The sequence below is a fragment of the Pelophylax lessonae genome (assembly GCF_965119305.1).
Source record: "Pelophylax lessonae genome assembly, chromosome: 2".
Taxonomy (NCBI): domain Eukaryota; kingdom Metazoa; phylum Chordata; class Amphibia; order Anura; family Ranidae; genus Pelophylax; species Pelophylax lessonae.
In genome coordinates this window covers 82,823,942-82,838,157 of record NC_138769.1, presented here as the reverse complement: position 1 = coordinate 82,838,157, position 14,216 = coordinate 82,823,942, and the positions used below count along the sequence as shown (strand labels likewise).

The window sequence follows — 14,216 nt, the reverse complement described above, 5'->3', positions numbered from 1 at the left end:
GCTGTGTTACTGATAATTGTGTGGTCATGCAACACTGTTCATATTTATATATATATATATATATTTATTTATTATATTTATATCATTCTTTTCACACAAATAGAAATTTCTTTTGGTGGTATTTCACCACCACTGGGTTTTTTATATTTTTGAACTATAATCGAAAAAAGACCAAACATTTTGAAAAAAACTATATTTTTTACTTTCTGCTATAAAACATATCCAATAAAAAATAAAAAAATGAAATTTCTTCAAAAATGTAGGCCAATGTGTATTCTGCTACATATTTTTGGTAAAAACAAAACCCACTAAGCGTATATTGATTGGTTTGGGTGAAAGCTATAGTATCTACAAACTATGGTATATATACGGGAACTTTTATTTATTTATTTTTTTTATTATACTAGTAATGGCGATGATCATAGTGTGACTGTTATAGTATGGTGGGAAAATATGACACTTAACTGACACTTTTGACACTAATACAGTGATCAGCGCTAAATATGCTCTAACACTATACTAATGACACTGGCTGAGAGGGGTTAACACCTAGGGTGATCCTAGGGTGATCAAGGGAATCTAGGAATGCTTGGTGCATTCATTGTGAGGTGCTTTTACAAGGATATGTGCCGGTTTTTATCCCCTGCTTTGCAAGGAACTAAAAACTGGCACATCCCCGCTGACAGGACAGAGCTCTGTATTGTCATCTTTTTTGCCGATCAGTGGATGCCGGCAGTCAATCATTGCCTGGCACCACTGGTTAGCTTGTGCTGTGACTAATCACAGCACATCTGGTGCTGAGACCACGCGTGTGCCCCCCTCCTTCTCTAGAAGTGCTGGATCACTTACTAGATACGTGATCCACTGTACTCCTACGTGAGGTGGTTGGCAAGCAGTTAATACAATCAAAGTATTGTCTGGTAAAAACAAGCCATAACAAGCACCAAGTAATATAGACAAGGAAATCAAGTAAAACCAGCATTAGGGTTGGTTTACTAAACAAACTGTTTGCTTTGCAAAGACATTTTTTTTCAAGGGAATTTTCCCTTAACTTAGTGAATGTTGTGCAAATTTGCTTTGCAAAGAATACCCAACCCATTATGTTACATCTCACACTTGAACCAAATGTAAACATCAAAAGCACATTCTCTATATATAACCACGGAGTATGTGATGCAGTTTGCCAAACTCATGTGCAGTCTCCAGTCTTTTACTGTAACTGCTCCAAGCATTTATATATTTTAAAAAGGGAGCACGTAATGATGCATCCAAGTTGTGTTATTATTCTGGCACGTTAGTAATACCTGTTCAACTGTAACAGAACAATATATCAAAAAACAAGGTATTGGCGAGGTAGCACAGGCGGAGCAAATCAAAGCATGTGCAGTATGTGCAGCACTTTTATGGCTATAAAGGTGCAACAGCTATCTTTATTCCCATTGGTGAATGTTATAATTGAATAATCCAAAGGTGTCTTGCTTGGTTTTGACTCCAGTAATTCAGAAGGATTTCAAGTTACAATATACCATCCATATCTAATCTGTTTAAACCAGTGCTAGCTGCATGCATTTCAACTCATGACCGATAGTGTCTCTCCATTATTGCTCCAGCCAAATACTCCATTCAGTCTCAATATGTTTATTACACAAAGAAAGAGCATACAGATTGTAGGGCAGGTGATGAAATAGTCTGCACATTATACTTTCCACAGTTGATTTTCTTTGCTATGTTGTAAAGTGTTCATACATTTTAGGATTCCACTTGGGAAAATGTAACTTCCTACAAATTTCCATAAAAATAATAGGGTAGGACCACACTTTGTTTCTTCTTTTTGTGTTTCAAATATTAAAAACGGAACAAATGTTAGGAAACAAGAAAAGGTTATCTATTACCAGACTGTCATGTTCTGAAACAATATATTTGGAACTGTATACACTATGTAATTTTAAATGTGCAATAAACCACAATCTCATGTTTATAGCCACCACTGATAGTTTTAATACTGCAAAAACTGTAAAGGCAGATTGTGATTTGTTCATCTATATCTTCCATTTGCTAATCCTGCTTTGGTATGCAATCACACTTCAATTTTTGCCATAGAGACATCGAGTAACATGTTGCAGACTTATAGATAACAAGAAGGATATACGTAAAAATGAAAACATGATTTTAAAGCTGAACACGAGGCAGATATAACAGATGCATTATTAACCACTTCAGCCCTGGAAGGTTTACCCCCTTAATGACCAGGCAATTTTTTTGAGATTTGGCACTATATTGCTTTAACTAACAATTGCGCAGCCATGTGACGCTGTACCCAAATAAAATTGATGGTATTTGATCACCTCTGCGGTTTTTAGATTTTGCGCTATAAACAAAAAAAGAGCGACGATTTTGTAAAAAAAAAGAAAAAAAAACAATATTTTTTCTGCTATAAAACATTCTCAACAAAAAAATTAAAAAAGCAATTTTTTTTATCAGTTTAGTCCAATTTGTATTCTGCTATATATTTTTGGTAAAAAAAAATCCCAAAAAGCGTATATTAATTGGTTTGCGCAAAAGCTTTAGCGTTTACAAACTATGGGATAGATTTTTGGACTTTTTATTTTTTTGTTGTTTTTATAAGTAATGTCAGTGATCAGTGGGACTGCGACATTGTGAACAAATCTGACACTAAATGACACTTTTTGGGGACCAGTGACACCAATTCAGTGATCAGTGCTAAATAATATGAACTGTTACTGTATAAATTACACTGGCAGGGAAGGGGTTAATACTGGGGGTGATCAAGGGGTTAAGGGTGCTCCTAAATTGTGCTTTCTAACTGTGAGTGGGAAGGCTCTGTGACAAGCACACAGAGATCGGTGTTTCAGCTTAGTCAAGACACACAATCTCATTGTGCCTGTCAGTTTCCCTGAAAACTGCGGGAGGCCAGCGGCAATCATGCCCTCTCCTCCCGCGGTCTGGCTCCTGCTGTGTCTAATCACAGTGGGATCGTGGCTCTGGTGGGGCGCACGAGCCGCCGAGACTGCGTGCACATAATCACGTAGATCTACATGATTATGCGCAGCCTAGCCTCCCTGCCACAGTAAATCTGCATGGGGCGGTTGGCAAGTGGTTACATTTTTTTTTTTTGTTTTAAATGGAATCAGTGTAAGTACCTGAATTTAACTTGGTTTATTATCTTGTGTACCCTGAAGAGCATAGTTCAGACTGGGAGAGAATGAGGGAGCACAAGGAACCAATCTGCTGTACTGAAGTGCAGTGTGCATGCTGATAGGAGGAAAGAAAGCAGTGTGACAGAAAGAGGAGCTCATCAGTCTGCCTCTTCTCCTTCAACTGTCCAATCTCAGGTTGGGAAGGAGACATTATCTGTAGGCATTACTGAACTGCAGTTAAAATAAATTAGGTCTCCTTTCTTGTTCTATAAGGTTGTGCTGTGGCATAACTATGCCAAACTTAGAACTGAATGGACACAAATACAAATCATTTGACAGGTAAAACAGCTCCCTATATATATACTGTATATATATATATATATATATATATATATATATATATCTGAATTAAAAAGATTTTTTTTTATACTGCCCTGGTTGGTGGATAGTAAATATATACCCATGGAGCAAGGGTCATGTATAAGAAGGTTATAGATGGTGGTATAAAGAGGGCAAAAGTTTAGAAGTTAAAAAGGGAAAAATGCAGGAGAGATAGGAATATCAAAGGTAGGGGTTAGGGATCGAAGTAGGAAATCAATCCATGCTAGCAGTTAACACTATACAGTTCAATTGTGGGATTGGTCCATTTAAAGGGATTTTTTTGCAGCAGTGCATGGTTATCTGCCATATTTGCCTCTGGTTTTCCTGGTTCATACCAATCCTCCAGTCTCTCCCCCACTTTTTATGCATCCCCTCTCTATATTGAGCTGTTTGCCTGAAAATCAGCTCTAATATATCTTTTTTTTCACCTTCCAATGTATTCCCAAGTATTCAAATCTCTATTTCCTTAAACTTTATTCTTGGAGTTTTTGGAGTCATGGCAGTGAAGAAGTTGTGATCCAAAATGTATATCTAATTTTCATAATCAGAAGTTGGTAAACTTTTTTTTAACTCAGTAAATAGTTTGCTGTAACTGATACTTAAATCCAAGTCCAAGGCATACTTGTTAAAATCCTAAGAAGTATATAGCTAAGGAAATGCAAAAACCAATACATGTTCTTAATAGAAGTGTCAAAACTCCAGATTTTGAATATCAAAATACCTAATACTTCAACAGACAGAGACAACGTTTTCAGAGTTGTCTGTCTGAAGTGTTGATTTCAAAAATATGTCTTTCGTGTATCACTAGTAATAGTAATCCATGGGTGTCCACTTCTGTACTTTATATTTTTCATGTAGTCCTTTTTTATTTTAAGTTGCATCTTGATTTCCTTCACTTGCGATGGAAAAAAATGTAAATTAACATTAAGCCTCATTTTATTGCAAAAATTGTGTGTTTTTATGAACAAAAAAAGTATCTTGATGTGAAAAATATCCATTTTCCATCCTTCAATTTTTTAACAAGAGAATGTAATAAAATTTGTAGACACTTGGTTGTCCTGCCGATTTTTTGTAATATTGGTCCAGTGAGCCAGCACATTGCTGTGCTTTAATTGCAGTGAATGGTTATTTAATCTTAACAAAGTCTTTGTCATAGCCATGATCTTTTAAAAGGTATAATTTGTCTTGAATAATAAACACAAAGATATATTTTCATCCCAAGAATGAATTCATGTATCATTAGGAAGGATAAGAACATTAAAAGAAGATTCTTTGTAGTTTTGCTCTATCACTTTTGGGCAAACAATTTAATCAACTGAACTTGATTAAAAATTTCTTTTTCTCGCCTTGCTTCTATGCAACTGTGAATGAAACTCCAATTACTTTAAAAATGAACCAGTGAAAGCTTATGCCATACAGCTTGAAGTTTTGCTCAAATACCATTATAAAAATAAAACAAAATTATTATAAACAGACATTCACTATAGCCAATTAAAGTATTGATGCTAAAATCTTAATTACTATTACTATTCAGAGTCCAGTAATCAGTTTTTCAGAATTGTATAAAATTCAACAACTCTCTAATAAAAAACACACAAAACATCTAAACATCAAACATACCTAAAAGGTTTCATTTTTACATCAAAAATGAGTTTATCTAAATGAATCACACAAATAATTATAAAAACAATCAAATACAGTATAAGTATATTATGACATTTAAGAACTAGAACCTAAGATATTATATACCAGTCTCTAAAATATTAAATACCATATTTAATATATCAAACAAACATTACACAATGCCTTATTAGTGTTAAATGTTAAAATAAATGTAATGAATCCATACAATGACCATTGTCTGGTTTTCTCAATACTTTAGGAAAGTTTTTTCTTTAATCTGAACTTTTTTTTATTCCAAAAGTTTTAGAATTGTACATATACAAAAACAGGAAGGTGGCATAGTAAAACAGGGGGTCTCTAGGAGAGCTTTCTAGTATGAGAAGCGAAAATAGGGAATAGAGGGTAGGAGATACAGTAAATGCAACCATTGCATTCTGGAATATTGTCTTTTGTTCATGAAAGATATTTACCCGTGAGCCTTCACAATAAGCTGGCCATAAATGGATAGAAAATCACCTTGTTCAGCAAAGACCATCTGAATTTTTGATCAATCAATGGCCATTCCCATTTGAGAGGAGCTGATTTAATGATCAACGCCTCTTGAAAAGGACTGTTGGTAAATATTCATTCGATCAGATGATCATCAGTGTATTCTGACAATGGAGTCAAAATTCAATACCACAGAAGGGAAGATTCCTCCATCCACATCGCTTTTGTGGATGAGGGAATCTGTTCAAACAATATCATCTCTGACCTTTAGTTGTAGACTGTAGGTATTATTTGAAGTGGTCAAAATCCATATAAAGAAGGCAAGAACACCATGTATCATAATGACCTTTAGTTGTCTCATGTAGTCATGCCATAATCTCTTCCATATGCATAGGAAGACCCCTTCTTAATATGAGTAACAGATCCAAGAAGGATTGATAGAAGTGCAATCTGAGGGGTGCATTATACTGCACGTCACACTAGGTGAATTGTTGGAATATAATAAAAACTGTAGACCAGAAGGATTTGATACCAGGACAATCCCACCAAATACTATATGTGCTAAGATGGTTTTATCTCCCCACCATCTGAATTCAGAATTTAAGGTTGCATTCTGTGCAACATATATCATGATCTATACCATCAGTTTAGAAGATTAAATATCCTTTCCTGAGCTGAGGGGGCCACTGTAAGTTTATGACTTAGCAGATCACCACATAGTATGGCCTTATGAAATATAATTTCATGAGCAACAATTCAAAAAAATAAAGGGATAACATGCCGGGAGAGCAATGACATAATTGTTCAAAAGGTGTTAAAGATTGTGACAGAGACCCAATCAGCTCAAGGCATTGCAAAAATCATGCAATTGAAATTATCTTAGCCAAAGTTCATCCATAAGGGCAGGAGAAAGAACACTAATTCTTTCAAGGCCAAGCAAATAGCTGAGGAGTGTCGGATATAAAGAGGATGAGATTCTGCATGCCTGGTGAGAAGGCATTAGTGGCCCAATATACAGTATGTAGAGAGTTTAGAAGACTTCATCCCAGACCTTAAGTAATGGTAGAAGGCCTAAAAGAAGGATGGTTGGTTTTGGGCAGTCCTCAGGTCGCATCCACGGAAAAGAATACAGCGGGGTAGAAGCAATCATTTCCTCAAATGGACACCCAGAGCTTGTGAGCAACATTATGACAATCATATGCATCAAAAGAGAGGATTTTTAATTTAGTTACAAATCAGGAAGCCCAAGAAATCCTTAGGCTTTATGCCTTACTAACTGCATATGGTGTCAACTTAATTCTATAAAAAAAATAAACAAGCTTCTCTTCTTTATTATCTTTGATGAAACCTGTGATACAGGACTGTTACTTTAGGGCAGTTAATGCTAAAATCCAAATTTACATTCAAAAAGTGAGAATAAATACTGAAAGCCCCTATTATCAATGCTGAATGTGGTCATTTCTATTCATTCACTGAAAAAAGTAAACATCTTACCATATAATTTTCTATTTCTTAGATCAATTACTTTTCCACTCACTGTAATAGGTTAACAAAACTGTTTGTTCTGCAGTATAATCACACAGTGTTGTTGTCACCCTGAGGACAGAGTAGTCTTAAAAAGACATGTAGTTTAAATAGATTTTAAGTAAATGACAAACCAATTAATGCCCATCTCCAGCTAACACATACTATGCAGTTACATCAACAGATCTTTTTTTCTTTTGATAAAAATGTTTAAACTATATGAACAAAATGAACAATGCTTTTTTTTCTAACCCTTGTAAATAAAAAATAAAAAAAGCTTTGGGGGACAGGGGTAAAAGTAAAAATTGTTAATATTAGTCACAGGCTACATTATATATGATATATTTTATTTTGCCCATATTTCACTTTAAGTCCCCATTCACACTAGCGCGACTTGTCAGGCGACTTGGTCGCCTGACAAGTCGCGGTGGGTCACCTGCCATTGATTAGCACAGGACCCGTTCTAATAGGAGCGACACAATTCGCTCCGACTTAGAAAAAGGGTCCTGTACTACTTTGGGGCGACCTGGAGGCAACCTGCATTGACTTCACAGGTCGCACCAGCAAGTAGCGTCGCCCCTGTCTGAACGGGGTCTAACTGAAACTCAATATATGCTGGCTTCCTGATTAATAACAAACAAATTTCAAACTTCAAATCAGCCGTTAAATCATTAATCAAGTTAATTTAAGCTATTTAAAACATGCTGTATTATAATGTACAATAGAACATTTCACAATTGTTTTCAAAAAATAGTTTTAATTTTATTTTCCATTCAATGTACCTTTTAGGCAGGTTAAAGCATTTCTCAAACTTAGGGAGACAGTCAGAGGAATTAATAAATGGTGTTGAAGACATGGCTGAGGAGTAGTGTTGAGCAAACACGGACTGTATTATTCGGGTCCGTACCGGATAATTGGATTTTTTTTACCCGGACACGGACCCGAAAACTTTACTGTATGTTCGGGTTTAAAATCCGTGTTCGGTAATTTTATTTCCTGCTTTGTATGTAATGGCCAGCTTTTAATGGCGGGCTTTCAACAGCCAATCAACAAGCGTTTAACTGGTGTGCGCCATCACAGCCATGCCTACTAATGTATTAGTAGCTGTGAGTGGCCAGCTGAAGCATGTGACCCAGGTCTTTATAAGCTCGAGAGACACAGCGCGGTGCGTCAGTCTGCTGTAGTGTAGGGAGAGAGCACACAGAACAGTGCTGGCTGCTGCTGATTAGGGACAGACAGGGTAAAACAACATTGTGCTGAAAAGAATGCAGGGACAGGTCGGAGTGTAGGCAGGGAAAGATATTTGAGCATTTTAGGGACAGGCTGGAGAGATTAGGCAGGGACAGAACAATCGTCCTTTAGCGATCTACATCGATTTTGCTGTGTGGGGGGTGATGCAGTGAACAATCTTTTTGCCCTCACTTGAGCCCACTGAGGAGGAGGAGGAGGAGGAGGGAGAAAAAAATATATTTTTATCAGTCTGTTGTGTGCAGCGTTCAGCTATATTTTACTACAGAGTGCTGTTCTAATCTGCTATTTTAAAATTACAAATTTAAAGGGGAATTTTTTTTAAGAGCACTTGCCATGCTCTTAACTACATTTTGCTGCCATTTGCAGCACTCTAGCCTTTTCCATTTCTTTTTTAGAGCCATTTTAGTGCCTGAAAGTTCGGGTCCCCATTGACTTCAATGGGGTTCGGTGTCCGGGTAAAGTTCGAAAAAAGTCCGGGACACGGACCCGGACTTTTTTTTCAAGTACAGCCGAACCCGCCAAACACGGACATCCAGGTGTCCGCTCAACTCTACTGAGGAGTTTTATAGTAGTGTTAGGTGGAGACTGATGGGGAATTGAGAGACTAGTGCCCCAACAAGTCCATCTGGTTGTTGACTGACAATGCACAGCATTGGGTAGATCCATAGCTGCTATTCAGTCCAATAGCTGCTTTTCAACACACCCACTGCTCTGATTTGTTATTCAAAGGAAATAAGAACTAGTGTCTATGCCCCCCTCCCCCCCCCCCATCAGGCCTCGCAACTCCACTTTCCCTGGCTCTTTGTTTGCATTTAGCTTTCAGCTGGGGAATCTCCCAGCTGGAAACAGCCGGGGTTAGAGCCCTGTGTGGGAAGCTGTCATACACATGGCACTGTCATACACATGGCAGCTTCCCAGCACAGACATGCCCCACTCGGAGCACTGGTGTACTTATGTATGTCAGTTCAGAACTAATCTTAATTACTACCAGGTTCCTAATTTGTAAACTGCTGGTAATTCTTGTAGAATCTGTCAATGTGATTTTGACAGGTTCTTATAGTGGAGGTAGTTAGAACTACCTGAATTTGTCACCCATATTGGCAATGTTACTGAAACTGGTGCAAATGCTTACCTGAATTTGGTGCATTTAGTCATAAAGAAAACTACAATGAGAAAGGTACTGGTAAGGTTTTATTGAATTCCCCTGGGCATGTTTATGCATTAGTAGTATAATGAACTTTGAAGAAATGTGGGATAATTGTTGTCTGCCATATCATTCATATATATCACCACACTATAACAACAATTAAAATGTTGATGTAAAGTATTTATATATTTACCTAATGAAATGTTCCTATTTCACATATTTCAATATTTGATGGTTGCATTATATGTTTTCAAATAAGAAATAAAGCCTGGCATTGGCTGTCCATCTTAATTTATTATACAAAACACAGATAAGGGGATTCTCCAATGTCCACGGATCTGCCCATATACCTTGAGCCAGCTCAGCATATAAAAGTGTCTTTTAAAGTCTCCACTCTTGTGTTCAAGTAAACTTCTTTTATCATAGAACCAAAAGGTGTGGATGTAAATATATATGTCATTAATGACCTGCCTACAAATTGTTAATTATGCAAACCACTGCAAACTATTACCTGGTTAACCAAGAGACTTTCCTTTCAAACATCTATTTGCATATGACCCCCAAAAATTCCATTCAAAGTCCTTAAAAACATAAAATATACTAGTGAAACTATGATCAGAGAGGGGTTACCTCTAGTAGTATTTTCTTCCCATCCCTGTATGTCTTTATATTTGTTATATTTCTTGCTGGTAACAAAATTTTGTCTCTACTCCAGAAAATTGATGGTGAAGGGTTAGAAATCACATCACAACTGATATTAATTGGATTGTTTTCCCAGGAGTAGTAGATGGTTTGATTTGAAATGAATTTAGGTGCATCTGTAGGAAAACAAATGGGATTCCTCATGAATATAAAAATAAATTATATTTGCTTCAGTACTTTTACTGTTCTTCATTACAGTTGCAGAAATATTCATTACAGCATTGCATTACATCCATAGTGTTTTTGTACCTTAGATATTAATTCAGAGAAATTCATGCTTCGGCAAAATAAATATTGAGAAAATGGAAGTAGATATAACAGTTTTAATATAGCAATACGTATGTAGTAGAATTCATGTTAATAATATATTTTTAATAAAATAGTATGTGTGTCTTTCCCTTGATTTTTCTCTTTATTGATTAGGAATTAATTTATATGGCATTAGTATGATTTATAAAAAAAAAAAGCACAAAATTCACAGATTTGTTAGTATTCCAGGTTAGTAACATTGCATTCTCACAGATATACCAAAAACTCAACTTGCTACATAACTTTCTCTATATCACACATTTATAACATCTTATAATTATATTAATATAATAATTAATATTTACGTAAATATTATTTTATATTAGGTTGTATAATAAAATCAATAACAATGTATTCCTCATAACATGGTGGATTATCAGGGGGTCTCCTTAGGAATAGAGAATAGGTAGTGCCAGGCTTACCAGCAGGATCATTTTGTTATTAACATTTTAAAGAGTTGATAACTAAAATCAGGTTCCTTGTTATTACTAGAGAATATATGAATTGAATGCTGGGGACACATAAGATGGCCATACATTACTTGAATTGTAACTAATTTCCATGAATCAGCTAAAATTTGAGCAATGGATGGCTGTGCTGACACCACCCAGCTTGGCAAACTTCAATTCATAATCGAAGGAGTTGATCAGAAAAATGTCAGCCAAGCAGTGACTACAGCTAATAAACTACAAACACTGTTTGGGCATTTGGACAGCAGTGAGAGCCAGCTATCAAAATACAATAGCCAGCCGCAGAAGATTTATCTGAACTGTTGAGTGTGTGGGGGCATTTTTGGAATCTATGGGCTGAATGAGAAAACTCTCTACATATTCTAACAGCATATATTTTTATAACTATTAGTTGAAAATACTGGATTGTGGATATTCCCTCACCCCCTGTTGTCCCTCACTACCCCTTCTTTGGAGACATTTCAGGTTACTTAATGAGTGAGTGGAACTTTTATTTATGATGCTAATAATTTACCAACTGTAAATTTCTTTAGAAAGCCAATTACAAATTTGGGGAATACATCAAGTATCCCCCAATTCCATTGCTTTTCTATTCGCCCATGTGATGAAAAATACTACAATCAATTGGTAAATAATGATGGTGGCCAAGCAATGGAACTTAGGATATAGGGGGTTGCTTGTATATGCCTGCAGCAAACCAGAATACGTAAAAATAGAATTCAACAAATTCTGAATAATGAAATTTAATTTGCTATTTTAATTGATTTGTATAAAATATGTCCATGAAATATGTAATACAAAATATATTTTTTTGCTAGATGAAGTTGAAAAAGAAAGGTTTTCCCTTGTTACAAAATGGCTAATTTATTATTTATTTATTTTAGTAAATTCGCATTATACCTTTTGCTAAAACCCTGGAACATAAAACAGATTGAAAGACATCAGTGAAGCCTCCAGGTAATTTACAGTATATTTATATGCATATCTGTATCTGTCAAAGCTGCACCTGCTGCAGTGATTGTAGTTGCTTGCTTGTAATTGTGTAAATTGTTATGATATTACACTGTTGCAGCACCTGTTACTATAGATCACAAACTAATTCTGTTTTCTGATTGTGGCAGGAGTTGCAACAAAGCTAAACAGTTGATCCTGTATTAGGGATTCTTCATATTTACCTGCTCAAACTTGGAAAAAAAAGTGTCTATTTTTATGTCCTTAAAATACATTTAAAATAATTATTGAAACTGAATACCACTAAAAATAAGCCTTGTTTGCCCCTTGCTAAAAAAAAAAAAAAAAAATTGTAAGATATCATACTACTATTTTATGCATTGAAAATAATATTTATTTAAAATCTATTTTTACACCACCTGATTCTTTGAAATTACCAAAAAATTTATGTAGACTTCGGCCTGGCAGCACTAGGGTCATTGGTTTGAATCCCAACCACAGCACTGCCTATGCAGAGTTTGCATGTTCTCTTTGTGCCTTCTGGGAAGTTTCCTCCCACACTCCAAAGTCATGCTGGTAGGTTAATTGGCTCCTGTCTAAATTTGCCTTAGTATGTGTATGTATGAATGTGAGTTAGGGACTTTAGATTGTAAGCTCCTTGAGGCAAATTCATTACTGCAACCTATCCAATAATTGTTATCTGTCTCCAAAGACAGAGGATGGTAGCCTCCAGAGCTGGATAGCAGTTGGAAAGACTTCTATTTAGCCTTCATTCACACAGAATACAGCTTTGAAATTGTGCGGGTTCATCTAAACTCACACTATTTTAAAGCTGCATTTCAGTCCCGACTTCAGGGAAGACTTCAAAGACATATGTGCAGCTTCATGCAAATATGTTTATTGAAATTGCCCCTGAAGTCACAGAAAGTAGTGCCAAAAGTAGTCGGCGTTGCACTGATTGGGACTTTCCTATTGCCGGCAATAGGCTGCAATTTGACATGTAAAATCGCATGTCAAATCGCGCCGATGTGAATGGGGGCTAATGAGTGAATTATGTGCTTAGCTATTCAAGCTCTATGACTGTGATCTTAACTGAGTTTAGAGGGTCCATAGTTAGTTCTCTTGCTCGGTTCTAGTTTTTCTAATCTAGAAACTAATCTAAAATGATGTGCTCCAGAATGCGCAAACAGAGCCAATTCTCTTACAGAACTCACATTTCAGCTGGTGAACATAAGACGAATCAAAGAAGACACATTAAAATGCATAAATAAATGCATAAATGAACAGCCATGAACTTACATTCAACGTTCAGATACATGCTTTTCTGATGACCACCAATTCTACTTGCTGCCTCACAGTCATATCTTCCCGCATCTGATAAAATCACATTTTTAATGCGCAAGGAGGATTTTCCATGGTGTCCTATACTTTCTATTCGTTCATCTAGGCTCTGTTAAAATATAAAGAAATCATTGATTGCCCAAAAAACTAACAATTACTGCATCTTCTTTTATCCATATAAACAAGCATAGACCAAGAAAACAACATCATACTTAATTAATGAGTATGCCTTCCCATACTGTTGACAACTGTTACCCACTGATATCACAGCACAGAAAGTGAGGAAATTCCTGAAATGGGTTCACTGACAAAAAAAAAAACAGACTGAAAATCAAACATTTGCAGCATTATATTTTTAGAAAACCCATAATGCTTTGGGACACCAATAACATAGGTGCAACTTGTATTATATGTTTTTTGCAAAAGCAATATAAAAAATCAAAATCATAAAGATGGCTTAACAATTAACACTAACATTTAAAAATGTGATACAATAAAATGTACTAAATTAATTCAAGATAATGTTAATAAATTAAATTTAAATAAGCAGTTAGGAGTTTTTTTTAACACATCTAAATCCAAATCTATAGAAACCTGTACGAATAAATGATAGATTGGATATGTTTTGAATACCAGTCTATAGCTGTGGTTTATTAAATACCTGTGATATAATTCAGTCTGACTGATGACTGTTCTGCATGCCTATAATTGACATCCTCATTCTAAGTGAATAAACAATCATAGGTAATTTGAAATGAAATAGCTGGAAGGGAAGGAATGCTGGCACAGTTTTCAAATGTAATATAGAACCAATTGTTTAAAGTTTCTCATTTCCAAAAATCATACTGTGTACGATTCTAAAGCTGCATT

The 14,216-nt window shown here is 35.7% G+C and overlaps 1 protein-coding gene across 3 annotated transcripts in view; it reads right to left on the bottom strand.

Annotated features, from left to right (window-relative positions):
* NCAM2 (neural cell adhesion molecule 2) overlaps positions 1-14,216 on the bottom strand; it is a 491,943-nt gene that overhangs the window by 121,660 nt on the left and 356,067 nt on the right. For all 3 annotated transcript variants that reach the window (XM_082247052.1, XM_082247051.1, XM_082247053.1), the window contains 2 exons: positions 13,305-13,455; positions 10,204-10,391 (listed from right to left, as the gene is read on the bottom strand). In XM_082247052.1, coding sequence (XP_082103178.1) covers positions 10,204-10,391; positions 13,305-13,455 — 339 coding nt within the window. The remainder of the gene's footprint in view (positions 1-10,203; positions 10,392-13,304; positions 13,456-14,216) is intronic.